Here is a 20,561-nt window from a genome sequence, read left to right as displayed (position 1 = left end):
GAGAGTGCCATGCTAAGTGAGGAGCGGACTTGTTCCCGGTTGTAGCTGCTCGTCACTGACATCAGCGCCCCGTTGTTCCTGCCGGGCCAGGTGAACGGCACACACCTTGAATCAGGCCGGCATGAATCAGGACCCACCCGAGTCCAAAACCAAGCTGAAATTAAATATCTCGCTAACCTTCATCCTGGCAGCATTGTGTGAGGCTGTGCTTTGGTTGTGTTCTCGTTTTGGCACGTATGACGGGAGAAAAACATAGACGCATTTCCCCCGAGCACACAGTGTCGTTTATGTTTTCTGATGGTTGCGCAGTAGCATTGTGTGCGTGTTTCATAGCTCCGTCTCGGGAATTACAATTCGGGGGTATCATCATCAACTTCTCATTCTCTATATGAGTTGTTTTTGGGAATATTGTTCCTTTGCAATGCAGTTTGAACAATTAGACTTTATAATGTTGTTTCACACTGTTTTGACTGCGTCTCCTGTAGTCATCAAACTGCTGTCAACACAAGTCCATGCTGTTCACACTTCAGTTTGTGTTTTACAATGCTGCTACGGCCCTGCTTTGTTAGCTGGGTATTTATAGAGCATGCCTTCACTTAACGAACTGTTCCAGCATGTAGATTGTGTGGCTTTAATGTTTAAACAGACTTCACACGTTATCCATGGCTAATATAGTCCCCAGCAACGCAAATGCCATCAGAAAAGTGCCGTGTCTGTGGTACAGGGCCTGACACAGATGCCCGTGCAGATGTCTGAACCACAGGCGCTGACGTACTGCAGGGAGAGCTGGTCTGCTGTGCTACTGGTAGCGGCTTGTTTCAGCATTGCTGCAGGACGGGGCGCAGTATTATAATCTCAGAGCAAAGTGCGCTGCTGTTTAACTCAGCAGTTGTTGTATTTTAATCGCAGACTCTGTCAACTTGATGAATATGTTATTTTACTCTTTGGTTCGAGTTCAATTTCCTTTCACAGAGATTCGTCCCACTGGACCAGAACAGACAGGAAAATGATGAAGGCCCAGCTAAAGAAAATTTAAATACGTATATTTTTTTGCTGACTAAACCGAGACGATTTGTACGAACACATTCTTTGGCTGGACCAAGGCAGGGGCCTAGCCGTAAATTGCTTATTACAAACTTTTACTCTGTTGCAGTTGCATTTATTATCAAACTTATTTCTACTACTTCTCAATAATATATGATACAGCTTTTATGATTTTCAGTTCACTAGCAGGCCAACATTTATATTTGGTAGAGTTTAGTCAAGTTTTGGCTTTTAACACTCAGTGGATCCACAAACTTAAAAGGCATTTTAATGTTTTGAATGATTACTATGACTAAAATGAAGTGAATGCAAACTCCCCTTCACGCAGTCTCAGATTTGTAACCCCCTCACTTGTTGTCTTGGCCCAAAGCTGCATTTCGACATTCGACATGCCGAGTTCTCAGCAAACACATTGTGTTCTGGCGATGTTGTGTGAGGTTTGCAGGTGTGGCCGCACTGGGGTGCATCACGAACGGGACATGACAGAAATGTTCTAGAAATGTGCTGTGCCAACCACAGAGTTCTGTGTATGTTCTCTGACGGTTGCACCGAATCGCAGCTCCTTCGGTGGATTCTAGTCTAGTATTTGGTGGAAGGCAACCATGTAAACGTCATTGAATACCTTTTATTGTCCACTGTTTGGACAACAACCCCCGGAGTCTACAAATTTGTGTAGCTGCCACATCATTTCTTTCTGTGGTCACTTTATTACAGCATTGCTGTGACGTTATTTATGTGGTTCTTAGCGTGTGTTTCAGCTGTAATCCCCTCCCCCCCCCCCCCCATTGCAATGCAAGGGTGTTCTTCTCTGCAGAAACTCAATAGAAGGAATCTAATTAGAAATGCTGCATTACTACGATACCGACACTGCTGTACTCCACCGCTGTGTCACAGTCGCAGGGTGAGGCTGACCAGATTTAAAGCTTTGTGTGTCTTCACTTCGCGGCAGCAGTTTGGCGTTAAACACTGAATTGGAGGCCGCTCTGACCTGTGTGTCCCTGTGTGTGTGTCATAGGTGTACCTGTCCTACGACTACGGAACGACTTTCAAGCTGATCTCGGACAGGTTCCAGCTGTCGGGAGACAAAGCCACCAACAAGCAGGTCATCGCGCAGTTCTACCACAGCCCCGCGGACAACAAGAGGGTAAGGAAGTTAGTGAAACCATGTTCAAAGTGCAAGAATCGCATGGGCCGGCTCAGCAGACCCCAAGAAGTCTTGGTATCTAAGGCTCCGTTGTGTCACCCTGTGTGTCTGGAGACCAGGCCTCAGAGAGCCGTGCCAACGCAGAGAGTTTGGTCTCCTCTCCATCGCCCTGGCCTTCTCACAGACTATACATTTCGGGAATTGTCTATGGATTTCAGGTGCCAGTGCTCTGATCATGTCCAACTCACCTCTCTTGCCCCCCTACTCGTTTCCCTGCAGTACCTCTTTGCGGACACCACCAACAACTATCTCTGGAACACCTTTGACTTCTGCACCACCATCCAGGGCTTCCCTTTGCTCTTCAAGCCCACAGACCTGCTCCTGCACAGCAAGAAGCCCAACTTGGTTCTGGCCTATGACAGCTCCCACCCCAACAAACCGGTGAGCCCCGCTCTGCCCCCATACCATATCTCACCACCTCCCAGGTAATGCTTTTTCTGACCGATTTTAAGCAGTGGATGGATTTTAAAACCTGGATGCTTTAGTGGTGACATCAGTAACATCACAGCGATATGAGGAGCTTTGTTTCGTGGGTTTTGTTGCTGTTGGCCATCTTGTGCACCAAGTTTGGGAACTGACTGCAGCCGCTTGATCCTTCATTGGCTTTTCAGTGTGACTGGAGCCGTCTTGTGTGGGGAGTTAATCTCAAAGCCCTGTGGTGAATCGGCTGACAACCAGAACAGTGCATGCTGGGTACAATACATATAGAAAGGGCAGGCAGGTTCGTCTGTGTAAAATATGAATAGTTTAGTGACCCTCTCAGTAGTGATGCTGATATATTTATTGATTCATTTTCTTTTTATGCAACTTACAGCCGTCACAAAATATACTCTGTTCACCAAAATGTATAACGGTACAATACCTGCAAAAATAAAGTATACAAAACAAGTAAAGTCAAATCAAGAGCACAGTACAGACTGTGTTGAAGGGTAGGTCAGATGTGTTGGAGTTGGCTGGTGATTGATTTTCCCTCTCTCTCTCTCTCTCCCCCCCCCCCCCCCCCCCTCCGTGCTGCAGCTGTGGAAATCCGATGATTTTGGGGAGACATGGATTTTGATTCAGGAACACGTCAAGTCCTACTTTTGGTGAGATGTGTTTTAATGTTTTAATTTCCTTTCCAGAACTGCAGCTCCCACTTTCCCACACTTTTCCTTCAACGGCTGCCGCGACCTTCACCAGTTAATGACCGACTGAAAAGCCCTGAGAGTGGCGTGTGCACTGCCGCAGGAGTCCGATTTCTTTTGTTTTAACATCCCGCAGCCGTGGTCCCTGCAAGGCCGTCCGCCCCGCCCCGCTCGTCTGATAAAGAGGCTCATTAAAACAGATCAATTAACCTGGGAGAGAGAGAAGCAGATGACTTCTCTGTTAATGCGTTTCGATTGCCCTTTAGTTACTAGTTGCTAAGCCTGATTAAATTGTGTCCTTTACACTGGAGAGTGCGCCAGTGACTGCGTCTCCAGTCTCTTTGCGGTGCTAGGAAACCTCGCTCGACGCGCTCTGTGGAAGACGGTCAAATCTCAGTTCTTATTATGAAAAGAAGTGAGCATTTGACTTCACACTCATGATAAATACCCTGATAAATGTAACATGGGGTTATTTGAACTTCTAAAAGGATTTCGAGCTACTGTGTCCCTGGGAACTGTGAATCTGCTTCCTGTTTCAAGGCACTTCTCGGTGATTTCTTAACACAGTCCATCACAGTTCAATATGAGGGAGAGCTGGGCCTGGGCATGGCTGAGACCGTCTACTTTAGGCCTACAGATGTAGCAGAGCGGAAGGAAACAAACTGAAAGGATTGCCTGGCTACTGACAAAGGCTTTGATAGAAATAACCAGATTGTGGCTATTAATAAATGATGGTATCTGTGAGACTGGGGTGGGGGGAGGATGATTTAATTCGCTTGCGCTGAGAGTGACCGCGTGCCAGAATCTGAGGACATCACGGGGGCAAGCAGCGGAGATAACTTCAGACTCCACTCTCTGCTCGGTAATGGCTTTTCAGCCCTGGTGCGCCCCCTGTCCCTCCAGTGGTTCTCCCTGTTAAACTCGCTGAGGGCTCAGACTGGTGGTTTTCCAGTAATCGTGAATGAAGGGATTTCTGTCTGTTAGCAGCGGTTTAAAAAAAGCAACACATGTCTTTAATTTGACGTTAATAATTTAGCGATCCAACAAACTCACCTAAATCGACCTAAACCAGTACAGAACGAGTATAAACAAGTGCAGTAAGTGAAGAAGAGGATTAAATAAAATACACCAGGCTTCCTTCAACAGAATTGGACACAAGGAGCGGCTGTTGTGGGTTGTACAGAGTCGTGCTGTGCTGCTGACAACAGTTCACAGGTTTTGTAAGGCAGGGAGATAAATTGTAGGATCTACAGTGCAGTTTGAAGTGGCGCGATTGCTGAATACACCCGTAGGTGGTCAGAGCCAAACAAGGGCCGGGAAAATGCATCTCGACTCAAAGGACTCTCTTTAACTCAAAGTAAACAGTGCTAAACAAAAGGGGTTCGGTCTATGCAGGGATTTCTTCATAAGCTTTAATCGTATCCCTCCCTTGCTGGACTGTAGGAGGTAATCCCTCAGTGTAAGACTCTGTTGTGGATTGTGTACAGTATAAGCCTCTGGGTTTTTGTTCAGTTCACACCCTGCCGTTAAACAGATTTTCCTGAAATGAAATGTAAGGAGAGGGAGAAAAAAAAAGCGACAATCGTATTTGTTTCTTCCCTCCCGTCTAATCCCTCTGCTAGGAGGATTTAAAGTGCCCCTCGCAAACACGCGCTTAAACTGTTTACATTGCAGATAGCGCTCTCCCGCGCCGTGTCTGCGGCTGCTAAGTAGGATAACCGTACTGATTCGCCGGCGCTCGGCGGGACGGGGTTGGGACAGTATGTCGCCAGGATGCTCTGCCTTGCCAAAAAGCCCGGCGAGGTTTCAAAACGGGGCAGATGAGTCCGTGAGAAGAAGCATCTTCAAAATCCTTCAGTGAGAAAAGTCCTCGGTTACGCAGATTATTGAGGCTCACACCGTACCTCAAAGTCTGCTGGGAACACGGCCTGGTTTTCCTGCAGTATTCATCACTGGGGTGTAGCTCTGTGTGTCTGTATGTCTCTGCATGTCTCCCTGTGTCTGTGTGGGTCTCTCTGTATCTCTGTGTGTTTGTGTCTCTGTCCATGCCTGTCCATGTCTCACTTTATCTGTCTGTCTCATTATGTCTCAACGTGTTTCTCTCTCACTTTGACACTATCTGCGTGTCTAACTATGTTTCAACCTCTCTCTCTCCTCTCGCCATGTGTCTCTCTCTCTAGGTGTCTCACTGTCTCACCATGTCTGTCTCTTTCTCTCTCTCTCTCTCTCTCTCTTTCTCTCTCTCTCTCTCTCTCTGTGTCTCACTGTCTCACCATCTCTCTCTCTCTGCGTGTCTTACCATGTCTCTCTCTCTCTCTCTCTGCGTGTCTCACCATGTCTGTCTCTCTCTCTCTGTGTGTCTCACTGTCTCACCATGTCTCTCTCTCTCTCTGTGTCTCACAATGTCTTCATGCATCTCCTCATCTCCCGTCACGTCTGGGTGTCAGTCATCATCTCACGGTGCCGTGTCCCTCTGTTTTTCAGGGGCATTGACCCGTACGACCCCCCCACCACGGTGTTCGTGCAGCGCCACGAGCCCCTGGGCTCCTCCAGCGTGCTCAGCAGCACCGACTTCTTCCAGAGTGAGCAGAACCGCCAGCTCATCCTGGACCGGGTGGACAACTTCCAACTCCGGGAGAAGTACATGTTCGCCACCAGAACCGTGGTGAGTAAACCGGGCCGGCCGGGGGCCTATCTGGAGGAATAAACATGGAGAAGACATTAGAGCCTTTTCTATGCTTTTTTCTTCCCTTGGTTGTCCCCTACTATTCCTTTCATTTTATTTACACTTATTCTCGTACTTTAATGGGAATGGCTTCCCTACTCATTTTAAGCTCCCTTGCAGGTAGTGATGATTGAATTACGACCACATCTCTGTTTAACCTTGCATTTCCCTTGAGCAGAATCCAGCGCAGGGCTTTGTACTCGACTGTCGCGGAAGTGATTTCGCTGAGGATGTTATATAAGGTCTGAGCTCTTCTTCAAAATGTTCTCTGAAGTGTGTAGATCTGGTGACAACAGTCAACCTCGGTAAAGACATCTGCTAAGACAGGAACGAGCGAGAGAGGAGGAATTAAGAGAGAACAGGAGATGTTTTATTAAAGGAGTCTTTCCCCACAGTTTCTGGTCGGTTCAGTGCCGGTTCTGGTCGCCGCCGACGCTTAGTGTGATTGATTCATTAACCTGCTTCAGTGCAGTGTTGTGTGACCGATTTATAAATGATCTGAAAGTGCGGTGTGTTACCTCAGTGTCCCAATAACAGATGTATTACCTAGTGAAGCAAGCCTGGCACTGGCTGACACCAACCGAGTAATGCGTCAGTCGGTGCTGAGTGATGCAGAGTACAAGCGAAATGAAATGAACAAGATTTCGGATGCTTTTACAGAGTGGGTTTTTTAATTAACACCCTGGATCAATGGAGATTTCAGTGCATAAATAGCCCGAGCGATGTGGGCTGCTTTCCAAATGAAGGTACCAAGTGATATTGGCAATTTTGGCCTGCCACCATTAGGCTTAGGCCCAGAGATTTATTTTCTCCTATAACAGCCTTGTCATTTTTTTGTTTTCCTCTCCTCCATACCTAGTGGTTTATTTGACTTTCTTGTGTGTTCATAACACAGGCTTTTGTTGATTTATCAATCTGTAAAGCTCTCCGAGGCAACTGTGCGATAGGGGTGCTTTACCAAATAAAGATGGATTGATTGGTTGATTGATTATAAAGCGAAGGAGTAAAAATGAATCATTACCTTTGCGATGTATTGAAATATAGGTGCACACGTACGACGGAATGAGCTCCTTAAATTCCCGTGGTCTGGTCTCTTTGTTGAAAGGTTTGCAGGAACGTCCTTGGGTTTGCGAGGGCTGGCGTTCCTGGCACTGTAGTCAATGATTAGCGATGTCACGGCAGCTTTTAATAGTGTGGGTGAAATAAACTGCGTGTAAATATTTGGGAACGCGCTGAATCATTCACTCCAAAGCTGAGGTCAAGAGAGGTTCAGGATTAAATGCTCCTTTTCTGGTGAGCAAAAACAACACCACCATATCATGGGAATGTGATAGAAACGAGGTCACATTAGTTGTTGTTCAAGTTCTCATCGACAGTGTCAGACCCATGAGGTGTGGTTGGCGGTCTGAGAGGCGCACCCTCGCCTTCGCCAGCGCCAGCTGTGTTTTGTTGGCCTGATTTCCCAGCAGTGGCAGTAGGCAAGGTAACCAGAATCCGATGGAGAATCACCCAGACAGACCTGCATAGATGGATATAAAACACCCTTCCCAGGTTCCCAAGTCCCTTTCTAGACTTTTCCTTGGAAGCCTGTAGCACAGTCCTTACATCCCAAGAATCAAGCTTCAGAGAAACACATTAGGTTCCTTATGTCAGTGAATAAATACAATAGGGTACCTGTGCGATATAGTAGTTAACACAGTGCAGGGTGCAATACAGATAGAGCGCGATAAACTAACAGGAACTATTTTAATATATAGCAAAGCTGAGACCCGTCCCAGAAGAGCACCAGACGTTGGTGTTTGTGGTTTTTCTGAGAGTGATACAGCATGCTTTTCAACTCTGTTTATTGTCTCTCGGTGTTTCACATCCTGTTGCGTGTCCTTCACATGTCTCGCTGCCGTGTTTTCTGTTCTTAAACCTTCACCGCAGCCTATTTGCATGGTAACGGTGTGGTCTGAGCACACGATTTACCTTGGTTTTGCAATATCGCTCTGATGTACCTCATTTGTATTATTGCTGTAATGTTGCATTGCTTCTCTCTACTACTAATACCACGTGCTGTTTCAATATGCTTTTTTTGCTGGTTTCAGGGAAGTTCGACAGTTGTGTAGCAGCATTGAATGGGATCCCTTGTACAAGTTTACCCTGGTAAATTTACCACTGGATGTTTACAGTTTTAACATGGTTTCCACTATAGGTTCAGTCCTTTGTTTTCAAGGCATGTTCCAATTATAGAACCCCCAATACAGTTATATTAAAACCATGTTAAAAGCAACAACATCCTAAGGAAAACTAGTAAACAAAATCAGTTTATATATGTTTTGCAAACGCAGTTGGACTTTATTGGAAGTCTGAACAAATTGAGAAAACATCTGGTTTTGAAGTGTGAAACTATTCCCGTGGATGCCCGGCCTACTCAACGGGACAACTAGTGCTTCCTATTCAGACGGAGAACAGACATGACAGTGCATTAGCGCTCCGTGCCTCCCTCTCCCTCTCTCGCTCTCTCTCTCTCGGACGAGCAGCCCCTCGTCTCCGCTTGCCGCCAGCTAATGAGATTAAGTTCACGAAACGGCACAAACATGAGTCCCCGCAGCTGCTGATTATCAGCAACGCGCCGCGCCGAAGCATTCGATACGAGGGTTTTATTCATGCACTAACGGCATGGATTCCCGCTTGTGTAGAGGGCTTCTCAGACCTACTTTTACACCCCTCTGGTTTTAGGGGCTGCTTCGACAAAACAAACGCTTCACTGAGCTGAGGAGGACGGCAGCAGTGCTTTCTGGGAATGGAATGTGAGTGACTGACGGAAACTCAGTGGATGGTCTCGGTGTGGGGGTGTATATATGTATACGTGCAGGTCAGACGTTTGCAAGCAGCACTGGATGTACAGGAGGAAAGAGATCAGATAGTTCTGCATCTCCAAACAGCAGTCATTGGGTTGGCGCTTGTGTGAGAGCATCCCTCCCTGTCCTAAGAAAGCTGGGCAGTAAAGTGTGGCCTGGTCAGATAAGTCTGGCCCATGGAAGCTATAACGTAAAATAAATGCAGACCAACCCCATGTGATTCCTGTCTTCCAGCCGATGGGCTCCGTCAGATCCTGCCAAACTGATGCTCTTGCCAAGAACTCGCTCCCAATCCCGAGAATGTCATTCGAAGACCGGCACAACAATAACTCGTCGCCCCCCTCGACTGATTGTGGGGATTTCTGTCCCTGGGGGATCTTTCGAGTCCTGGCTGCATGACCGTCACAGATCAATACACTCCCAACATTCCTGTTGCGTCTTATCTGATGTCCTCTCTCTAATGCCCTGCGGAGGTTGGGCCGGCGGGGCTTGAGAACGGACCCATACCCTTTGCTGTGGCTGGATAACGGCCTTCCTTTTATGCGCTGCTGAGTTTATAGTGCCGGTCGGACGGAGACAGCAGCCAGAGAAATGTCACCCCGCGCTTCCTGGGTCTGCAGCGACTCCCGGCTGAAGAGAACAACGCTCCCTGTTTGCAGGGAATGATTTTGTTGGGCGAGGAAGAAGTGGAGGACTGAGTGAAAAGGACAGATAACAAGCCCCTTCTTCCTGTGGTCTTTCCCCCTTCCAACACTTTCTGTGTTTCTTCAGTCTTTTTTGGGGCATTTTCCCACTGTGTTCAGTAGTTCCTCCCCCCCCGGTACATGTTCAGATATGTTACTATTTATTCAGCCCTTGTTGTCATTGGTCTCTGGATGTCTCATGTTATGCTTGGACCTCTTACAGGAAAATGAGAGGAAATGCTGGAGGGAGTGTGTGTTTTTGCGTATGTTTTTGTTTTTGTTTTTGTTTGTTTTGGGGGGACAGACTTCACTGTTGCGCTGCTCAGGTTTAACCCACTTCCTCCCAGTCAGGGGAAGTGGAGGACCAGTGCTGGGGAACACAACCGTTAGGCTGTAAACTAAATGTAGCAAGTTCAGAAAAATACATTTAGCAGAAGTAAAACTGTTGCTGTGGGGGCCCAGTGCCTGATTTATGTACGTTAAAAATGAAATCTTAGCAAGTGTTTTTAGTTAATTATTCAGTTTAACTTGCAATCTGAAATATGAGAGAATTGAGAAAAGAGCATCTATTTTTAAGTGGTTCGTTTGAACGTATTTTAAATCTAAGTGAATCAAGTTTTTTTTTCTCTCGGGAACATAACCGCTGTTCACAAGACTTTCCGATTTGAGACGTTGATGCAAAGAGGTTCTGAAATCTCCAGAAACTTTCCGGCACAGATGAGCTTCCCCTCCTCGTTCGGGTCCATTCCGTCCATGGGGCTCATCCAGTCTGGAGTTGTGGACTTGCCTGGCAATCGGCAATCAATGCAGAAAAAACCCCAGAGGAATGACACAGCGGGATGAATGAAATGATTGAGAATGAAATATCAGGAGCAGAGAAAAATAAAGGCTTATATAAACTAGCCTTTTAAGCACAGCGGGGAGTTTTTAAATGGGCCTGGCCTTGATTAATATGTGTCGCATTGCACTTAGCGGGCCAGTGGTTTTACAAGCTCAGACACGGTGACAAGCAACCGTTTAAATTTTATAGCTGCTGGAGAGACTCCAACCTGCCTTGAAGGACTCGGAGACAGGGAAGGGGCAGAGGGACGTGATGGCTCCCTCTTTTCGACGTTTTTGTATTCGCGAAACCAGAGTCCTTTGACTGCAGTGCGGAGTGCGCTGCACCCTTATTGCCTCTCATGGAACTGCACCCTGGCGTTTCACTCGCCTCCCTGACTGCGTTCAAACTTCCCTGCTATGGCGGCGTTTCCCAGCATGCATATATCAGCACTCGGCAGAAGGAGGCTCTGGGATTTCATGTTCAGTCTCTGGCCTGGACTGAATCGGAACTATGCCCCACCCTTGAAATCATAATGTTGGACAAAGTAGTTCCTTATTAATCCACCTTTTTCTCTCTGTACATGTAAGCAGACTCTCTTGAACACAGCTGGGAATGGGCACATTTACGAGAGTGCCCTATGGCTTCTGATTAGCTTATAAAATAGGTTATGAAATCAAGTCGCCCGTAGTGCATTTTGGGGGAAACTTACATTCGAGGCCTGCAGAAAATTGAAGATGGAGAGGTAATGGAAATGTTGGAAGTCCAGTTAGAGCCGTCCGATACTTCGGTTGTTTCAATGTCACCGATTTCTAAATTGAATTGAAATGGTTACTGCCGGCAGGTTGTCACGCCTGTATGTGTGTGAACATCTTCATTGCTAAGAGGGGCCAGTTTACCCAAACCATTAAAGTGACAGAAAAGAAAAATAACATAATTTCATGTCTGAACCAAAGTATACATCATGGAAAACAGACCCCAACAGAAGTGCTAGTAGACTGCAAAGTACACTAAGGGTGAATAACAGGAAGACTGAGTGTTTGATAAGATCCAGGGCACTGAGGGAACTCATAGCAAGATATCGGTGGAAAAAACATCAGTTCCCCCATCACTACAGGAGGACTGTAACCCCAGTGTAAGGGTCGCAACAGAAACCCCAGTACTGCGAAATGAGAGTATAGTATAGAAACGTATTATACATTACAGGTACTGTACCTTGCAGCAAAATAACATTTTGGGCCAGGAACTTTTAAATATGGTTATATGTGTCTAATTGTGAAATGAATTGAGGCCAACTTGCATTAATGACTGTTTTTATTTTTACAAAGTAGTCGGCTTTTTAAAATTCATGCATTCGTGTTTAGCGATTTGGGTCCGGGGCAAAGTTTGGATTTGGTCTGGGCCTCGGGTCATAAAGGAAGTGAGTGATAAAGGCAGACGACCAGAAGACTGTGGGGTCGGGGTCATCTAAGAAATGGATTGTGAGACCCACACTCACTGGATGTGACAGAGGGTCCCTGCCTCAGATGGGCTTCAGTACAGAAGATTGTTTAGTGTCGGGCCTGGCGTAGAACGGGTTTATGGGTAAGTGTGTGGGTGGAGGGCGAGGACGGTAGCCCACCGTCCTTGGGTATGAACGCACACGCAATGAACATTTATGGAGGCAGATGTAGACGGTTTATATGGCGCTGAAAGCGATCCTGAAATCGGCGCTGGCTTCTGTTTAAAGATGCAGGCCCGCTCTTCTGCATGTGTTTTTAATAGGTTGCGTTGTTTGCTGTAATCGGCGGTTATTAAACCGTCTCTGATTTTAATTAAGATTTCAGCTGCAAAGAGACTTGCAGCATTTGTAGATGTTTGTTTTTATTTTTTCTGTAGCTCACGGTGGATTTTTAGTTTGTTGTGTTTTTCTAGCGATAGTTTGTTTCGCACTTGGCGCACGGGTTCCTTGGCGGCTGCCGAAATGTAGCGTGGAGTTGCGCTTCAAGACACGTGCGTTAAACAGTGAAATAAATCGATGCAGTCGATAGAATAACAGCACAGAGGGGGAGAGAGGGAGAGGCAGGGAGGGGAAGCTGGATTGAGGCCCTCGTAGCGATAGTTAAAATAAAATCAGGAACGAGGGGGATCAAGTCATCCAGAAACTCCCTAGGCTTCACGAAAGAGGAATAAGAGAAGGAGACAGATGGAGTGATCCCAAAAGAAAAACAGAAGGTGCTGCAACTCAAAGAGACAGCTCATTTTCTCGCCATCAGCCGAACTGCCACACAGTCACTCTTCGAGGGAAATATATGTACAAAAGTTTTAGCTTGACAGACAATTGCCAGAAGAGGGCTGTTCTCAATTTATTTAATGGGGTGATGGCCCACTCTGGCCCTCAGTGACGGCTGCGGTCCGTTTGATGGATGGCTGGAAGTGTGCTGTGCCGGAGCTCCTGCATTGCAGTTGTGTAGTGCAGTGGGAGACGTTGCCGGTCGTCTGTGCGGTGGAGTTTCGGACTCTGAGCCAGGGCCGTGACGTTGTTTTGTTGTTCTTGTTGTTCTCCTTGAAGGCCTGTGTTACACTTCCAGGTTTGTGTTTTGCTGCTTGCCTTGTCAATGCACCAGCCCTCACTATACATTTCAGTCCGCAGGCTACGCTATTGTACAGAATATCGCCATACTGGTGTGGTACAGTGCATGCCTGGCCAAAGGAGGCTTATGTTTGGTAATACAATGCGTCTGATGGGGACCGAACTATTTCCCAGCAACCACAAAAAGTAAACTGTCTGAGATCATTTCCTCCAGACACTCTCTTTTACAGAGCCACCTTGACCTTGATTTTATCATCTGTAACCCTGAATGTCTTTAAAAGGGAATTCAAAGCTAAATAAATACATACATATGTAGATCAGTAAATAAATACACGTTTTCTTAATTGATCATGAGAAAGCAGCTCCCATCTTTTGCGAGTTTGTTTCCAATGCAGGGACATGAAACGAGACGTCTCGTGAACAATTCCTGGGAGGGGGGTGGTTGATATGCACAACTCTTATCCCCTTTGCTTTGTTCTTCCCGCAGTACTTTGTAAAAAGATGAGAACCACTTTGCCTCCTCCACACTGCGCTGAGTACGTACCGACAAGGGAGCTCCGCCCTCCTGGTTGTAAAAACACTTTGCGAACAGGGAAACCGCAGACCGAAAGCCCTTATCTGGAGCCGAAATTATAGCTTGTTCGCATTTGCATTTCTGTTTTTTTTGGAGGGGGTTGCAAGCCGCACTCGCTACATTGGCAGAGGCCTTGATTGTAATAGCAGGACGGATGTACAGTGTAGTCTTTCATGGGGCGATGTGCTCAGTGCATGGATACCGTCTGTTTGCAATCGCTGGGAGGGTTTTATCTGTCCGGGGGGGCTGGGGAAGACTGCGTTGCCCAAGGATTGGAAATGTAACCTATAGTGGCCGATTACACAGGTGATTGTGTGTTCACTGGGTGAGGATTGAGATCTCTCAAAGTCATCCTATTATATTTATGTATTTTTTGTGTCTGGAATGAGAGTGTTTTAATCATAACCACCTCAGCATGACAATCATGTAAGTTTACCCTGGTATATTTACAAGGCAGTGTTGCACTTTAAACATTGTTTTCAATGTGGTTTTACTATAGCTATACAGTGGTTTCTTATGAATTCACTGTGCTTTACCACACTGGACCATGGGAATAGCAAGATACATCAGGCATAATATTTCCAATGCATGTTTACTATGGTAGCCCGTGGTTTATTCATGGTAGAGTGCAGTCGGAGATATGATCAATCTTTGGGAAACCACTGGACGACTAGGGTACTACCGCCATGTTAAAGACCCTGAGGTAAATTTACCAGGGTAAACTAGAATACAGGCATCTGTCCCTTCAAAACCCTTATTGTGACACAAGAGATATACAGATATACCCATACAGAGAGCAGGGTGAAAGCACAGTAATCCGGGTTCATGAAAAGATGTGATTGGCTACTTATTTCCATCCTTGCCTACAGTATAGGCTTTGTGTAAAAAAAAAAATGTATTCCTGCCTTTTTCAAATATTGGTTTTATTGTCCATGAGAACTGTGTTTGAGTGCTTCTGATTTATTGAAACGCTGCTCTGAGCTCATTTTGCCCGGGGTTGTGTACAGTTGCCCGTTGCAGTCTGATAATTTTCTAAGAGAGAATCATTAGAGACAGAAGCTTTCATCTCTAAAAACCCTGCTCTGTAGTATATTTACAGTAACTGTCAGTCTTTTATTGGCTGACGGTGTACAAATGAATTTTGCTTTTGTATTTACGGTTGCCATTGAAATTCATTCCAAAGAGTTTGTGGCAGGAAGTGTTCAGGGGGAAGGCAATTGTTGCACAGTGACCTGAACCCCATTGGAGGAAGATCATGTGCTCAGCCCTCGGCACTGCTGATATCCTCGACTAGTGCCGTACTGATCTGGTGGCAAACGCTGTCAGAAGAGCGCTGTATTGAAAGATAACAATCTGAGCCGAAACAGCCCACAGACAACCACATTGCGTGCACACAGGGGGCCTGGGAACTGACAGAGCTACACCCCTGAGAGAAACAATGATTGGAAATGTCACCACCGATCTCTCGGAAGTCTCACTCGATACTAGGAGAGAAATTACAGAGCTCTTCTGCATTAAAACGCATTCAAACTAACAGTCCCCAAGAAGAGCGGACTAGCCCAGTGATCCCCAGGCATACATATCAGCCCTCTGTGTCACTCCCTGTACGATACACGCAACCATGCTGTTGTTAGGCTGCTCCGTTTTGTGCTTGGTGTTGTTCCATGTATATTTTGCCGCTGCGCTGGCAGGGTTTAGGGCGTGTGTGGCTGTGTGGAGTGACTCTCGCTCTTGTTGTCGCAGAGCCTGCTGGGAAGCCACGAACCGGCCTCCGTGCAGCTGTGGGTGTCCTACAACCGCAAGCCCATGAGGGCCGCCCAGTTCATGACACGCCACCCCATCACGGTGAGTAATATTGGGGGAATCAATGTCACACCGTTGACTCTTTTTATCGAACGCAACAGCCACGATACTGAGCTGTTGCTGTGTGTGACGGAGTGCACGTGACTTCCTGCAGGAGTATTACATTGCGGACGCCTCCGAGGACCAAGTGTTTGTGTGCGTCAACCACAACAACAACGTCACCAACCTGTACATCTCGGACATGGAGGGTCTGGGCTTTTCTCTATCCCTGGAGAACCTGCTGTACTACAGCCCTGAGGGCACGGGCAGCAACACGCTCATCAGGTACCATCAACGGCCACGAACGGCCCTGCGGGGCACACCTGAAGCAGTAAAAGTAAAATATAATGCGGTGGCGGCACATTTGTAGACTTCAGCACACAAATAATGCCACAAAATAATGTTTATCCGTTTCAGGAAATAAAAGTGGCAAAAAACACAAGGAATGACATGAGTATTTCAATGAAATGGGAAACATTAAGCCAACTAGACTGCATTTATTCATGCACAATCATAGAAATGTGGTTATGATGTGATGAAATGGTCTAATGGTTACCGTGCAGCAACCCGAGAACGATAACAACACTGTCAGGGTAATGTGTCGCCACATTTGTTTTCATGCCATTTTAGTCAATATATATACAGACTGTATTACATTACCAGAATTAAATGTGTTGTGCTGGTTGGTGCTGTTTCCATCAGATATCTACCTGAAAAACAAACTCACTCACATTATAAACCTATAGAGAGAGGGAACTGTGACAAGTGACAGAGCTGAACTGCCACAAAATGTACCTGACTTGCATCTCACTATCCACAAGAGTGTAAATAGCAATACTGTGCAGTGCAAAGGTTACACCTGGTTCTGTGGATTAAAAAAACAGAGTTATGTCAATCAATACAATTTGAAAATGAACGCAGCGGAGCACAATACGTGATAATATAATCATAATACTAATAATCACAAAAACGTAAAATATGAAGAAAACTATCAGAGGGATTCTCGAGAGTAGAGAAAATGTAATAGTCTTAGTGGATAATTCTCTAGTCCTGAGATCTCTGTGTTTGTGTGTGTGTGTCCAGGTACTTTGCCAATGAGCCATTTGCAGACATCCATCGTGTGGAGGGGCTCCGGGGGGTCTTCATCGCCACACTGATCAACGGCTCCCTCAGCGAGGAGAACATGCGCTCGGTCATCACCTTTGACAAGGGCGGCACCTGGGAGCTGCTGCAGCCGCCCACCGCCGATAGCCTGGGGGGGACGGTGGCCTGCGAGGTACGGGGGGTCCGGTGGGACGGGGAGGGTGGTGGAAATTGGGCGCTGCTTGCAGGGTTGTGGGCCCAAATTTAGCTCCCACTTACAGGCAAGCAAGCCCTCCCCAAAATAAAGGGCTTTTGGTCTGCATTGGACTGAAAAGGAAACAAAACAGCTCTCTTTCCTGGTGGGGGCTCCTTTATGCAAGTTTACTCTGGTAAATTAACCTTTAAAAATGGTTTTACTTTGGTTTAGGCCGTAGTTCTACTGTGTTTCGTATGGGTGCAATTAGGAGAAGGAGAACAATGAAACCAGGTTAAATATGAATAAACTCATCTGGTAAATTAATCACGTTAAACTTGCCTGTGTTGTGCAACAATGCACTATGCAACATTTAAATGCTGATCTTTGTTTTTCCTGTCTGAAACCAGTCGAGTTTGGGGAGGGGAAGTGGCTTTTCGACAGGCAGATGTTTACCTGGAGACAAAACCCACTTCCACCCCCCCCCGCAGCTCAGCGCCTGCCGTATCTCTCAGTCGGTCGTCAATGACATTCGCCGGTCTGTTGCACGAGAGCGCACCGATCAGGGATTGGTTTCTGATTGCCTCTGCTGATGGAGCAGACTGGCTTTCTAGAGCTGAGCAGATAGAAAGCATGATGGGAAAGGCGGGAGGACCATCGAATGCCACGGCCTAGCCATGCTAGGATGGGCCTTTAATTCACAGACGGCAGGGAAATCGTACTGTTTTCTAGATCGTTCCACACCATCCTGAACTGTAAATAAGTAAAAAAATAAAACGGGCAGGCGGATTGTGTTAAAAGCAGGAGACCTGACCCAAAGCACGGCTCAGGTTCTCCATTTCCTGCATTAAACTGCAGAAGCCATCAAATTAAACTGAAGGCCTGTTGTGTAATAGACCTTAACGAAGATGCCCTTCAGCCAGGGAACAACAAATTGTCCTCCAAACAGAGCGACTTAGTGAGGTGGTACATGTTTTATGACTGTACTGATCTTGTTTACATATAGACTGGCCGACTGGTTTTGTGAGTGTGTGTTTTGCTCTTGGTTTTGGCTAGCTGTGTGTGTGTGTAGCGCTGTTGTGGATGTGTGTGTGTGTGTGTGTGTAGCGCTGTTGTGGATGTGTGTGTGTGTAGCGCTGTTGTGGATGTGGATGTGTGTGTGTGTGGCACTGCTCTGGATGTGTGTGTGTCTGTCTGTCCTGTTGACGCACCCTCTCGTCCCCAGCTGTCCAAGGGCTGCTCCCTGCATCTGGCCCAGCGCTGGAGCCAGCTGCTTAACATACAGCTGCGTAGGATGCCCATCTTGTCCAAGGAGTCGGCCCCCGGACTCATCATGGCCACGGGTGAGTCACGTGACTGTCAGAGAGGCCCCGCCCCTCCTCACATACCCCCCCACACAGCACTGCTTTGTATTAAAACCATCACAGGGTTCAGATTTAGTAGGGTTAGCTTTTCCACCCCCTCCCGAATCACAGCAGCTGTTATTTTGTGAGGTGCTTTCGATCCGGGCAGCGGGGGCCTCTCTTCCTGCGGCTACTGTAAAAATACAGTTGAACCACCTCTGCAAGGGTATATATAGCGCAGTCCCACCCAGCAGATGTTCTTCTTGCTTGGTGTGAAACTCTTCCTGTGGTAGCTGTGTGTTTGTGTTCTTCCGCTTCCCTCGCCTTTTGACTACACCTGTTGTGTATTGTAAAAGTAGGGTACGAGTTGAGCATTTTTAGCAAGTGTTTACTGTGGCTTTTTCACCGTTTCTCAGTGGGTCTCTATGGACTCAACATGCCTGCACTGTGCTGTACCTCACTGCACCGGGGGATACCACGCTACACTGTGATACATATTTCTACAGCATGTTTCCTATGGTATCTTTAAATGGGACCCATTGTAAAACTATTGCACAACCACACTTAATACATGTTAAAAGTGCAGCCCTTCCAGTGGCAAGTGACCCTGGGTAAACCAGCTGATGTGTACATCAGTAATGCTTCTTGAAAACCATGGATTTGTATCCGCCGATCGATTTACTTTTGATTCAATACGATTACGTTTAATCAGAGTCTCTGCTCTGTAAGCCACTTCCTCACAGACGGCATTGATTTCTTTCTGGTTTCTGGTTTCTGTTTTTTTTGTACCACTTTTTTCTCTCGCTCTCTGAAGCGCGGGCTCTACACCCCGGGAGCCGTTAAACCTTTAATTAAATTATTATTAGATAATGGGCTTGGAGAGCGGCGGTGAATGGAGTGCGCAGTCACTGAGCCCTCTCCTCCCGCGTTTATCGCTCTGCCTCAGACACTGTAATTACAGCCCTGCGCGGCGCCCTGCGGTGGGGCGCTGGCAGGGTAATTAACACACACGGCGAGATCGGCGGCCGCCAGGAGCTGAACGCACAGCTACCCGACGCCGCCCACTCGGGGCAAAGCTTCCCCGGCGGCAGAGGGAGCTCCTTCTGGAGTGAACGTTCACCTCGCTTGACACCATTCCTGTTTCACCATCTGTTCGGTAAGTGTGTTGTGCGTTTGTTTGTTTGTTTTGGGAGTCCTTGGAGTTTGCCTACATTCCCATAGCCGAAGTATTACCGTCATCTACATAAAAGCTGGGAACAGATTCCTGAGGGAAGCAGAGAGCTGGATTGGAGTGAATGTTTTTTATTTGACACTTTGACCATTTTTGGGGGAGTGCTCTTTGAGTTAAGTGTGTTTGTGTTGGACTGCTCGATTTTCCAGATCCGGAGTTCAACGGTCGCTGTGGTTTTTGTGAGCCGATGTCCGGTCCTGAACCTTCAGCTCTCGGCCAAGATGGGAAGATCTCCGAGCCCCACAGCTCTGCTAATATTGATAGAGTGGCTGCACTCAGTGCTTGTGTACCCGTTAGGCAAATATTTATCGGATCGGATACGTATGTCGAGGCCGCGTTGAGGAGTCACCGGCTCAGTCCTGTGTTTGGAATTTGGAGTTCATTTCGCCCTGTTTACATTCCGCCTGCTGTACAGAAACTGAGCCTCTGAGGGTTTTTTTTTTTCCTTCTTTATCGCTTCCTGGGATCTCTGAGCTTTTTTGTGTTGTTGTTTCCCCTTTCTTTTGCAAATAAGCGGCAGCACTGACTCTGCTTTAGCCCGAAGATAAGAGCCACGTCTCCCTTTACGCTTGGCCCAGTGAATTGGGGACAGCGCTGGAACCTGATAGCTCCTCCCGGCACACCGTGTCCTTGGCTCAGTGTTCTCCTTTATTTGCTCCAGCTTAATTACATTTAACAATAGGGTTAGAGACGGGAGCTGTGGCGTTCACACCAGTGAAATCTGGACAGTGGGTACCACCCATTGTGCCACAGTACCTTTGTTTCGACCTGTCAAAAGACCCCCCCCCCTCTCTCTCTCTCTCTCTCTCTCTCTCTCTCTCACTAAAGGATCTGTGGGCCGAAACCTGGCCAACAAGCCCAACGTGTACGTGTCCAGCAGCGCGGGGGCGAGGTGGAGAGAGGTGAGCAGCTCGAAACTTTACCCTTCGCTCTGACCTACTCATACTTCTAAAATTAATAACTAAACCCACTTTTGAGAACATTATGAACATATACCTCCAACACCTTCCTTGAACAACGTGGGCATTTCTTGCTGCTGTATAATGTGTCAACCGTAAATACAGCATTGTTTGTGTGTAAACTTTGTATTCTGCGTATTTGTTTGTCTGTATTTTTTCTCTCGAATGTAGTACTCTCTGTGTCATTTTATACTGGTATGCAAATGAGGTTGCCAGAGCCTCACATTGTTCTGATTTCACAATGTCCCCAATGTTGCCACAACACTATCTGGTGACCGTCCTCACAGCGGGCTCTGTGCAGCACCCGTGTCATTTCAG

The 20,561-nt window shown here is 47.0% G+C and overlaps 1 protein-coding gene across 1 annotated transcript in view; it reads left to right on the top strand.

Moving 5' to 3' along the window:
* sorl1 (sortilin-related receptor, L(DLR class) A repeats containing) overlaps nt 1-20,561 on the top strand; it is a 63,349-nt gene that overhangs the window by 25,848 nt on the left and 16,940 nt on the right. The window contains exons 3-11 of the mRNA XM_066710295.1: nt 2,060-2,188; nt 2,468-2,629; nt 3,266-3,333; nt 5,857-6,037; nt 15,336-15,437; nt 15,550-15,719; nt 16,518-16,710; nt 17,936-18,053; nt 20,113-20,186. Of these exons, the coding sequence (XP_066566392.1) occupies nt 2,060-2,188; nt 2,468-2,629; nt 3,266-3,333; nt 5,857-6,037; nt 15,336-15,437; nt 15,550-15,719; nt 16,518-16,710; nt 17,936-18,053; nt 20,113-20,186 (1,197 nt within the window). The remainder of the gene's footprint in view (nt 1-2,059; nt 2,189-2,467; nt 2,630-3,265; nt 3,334-5,856; nt 6,038-15,335; nt 15,438-15,549; nt 15,720-16,517; nt 16,711-17,935; nt 18,054-20,112; nt 20,187-20,561) is intronic.

This window comes from Amia ocellicauda, chromosome 1 (genome assembly GCF_036373705.1).
Source record: "Amia ocellicauda isolate fAmiCal2 chromosome 1, fAmiCal2.hap1, whole genome shotgun sequence".
Taxonomy (NCBI): domain Eukaryota; kingdom Metazoa; phylum Chordata; class Actinopteri; order Amiiformes; family Amiidae; genus Amia; species Amia ocellicauda.
Note: the sequence above shows the minus strand (reverse complement) of the source record. Positions and strands in the feature narration are given on the sequence as shown.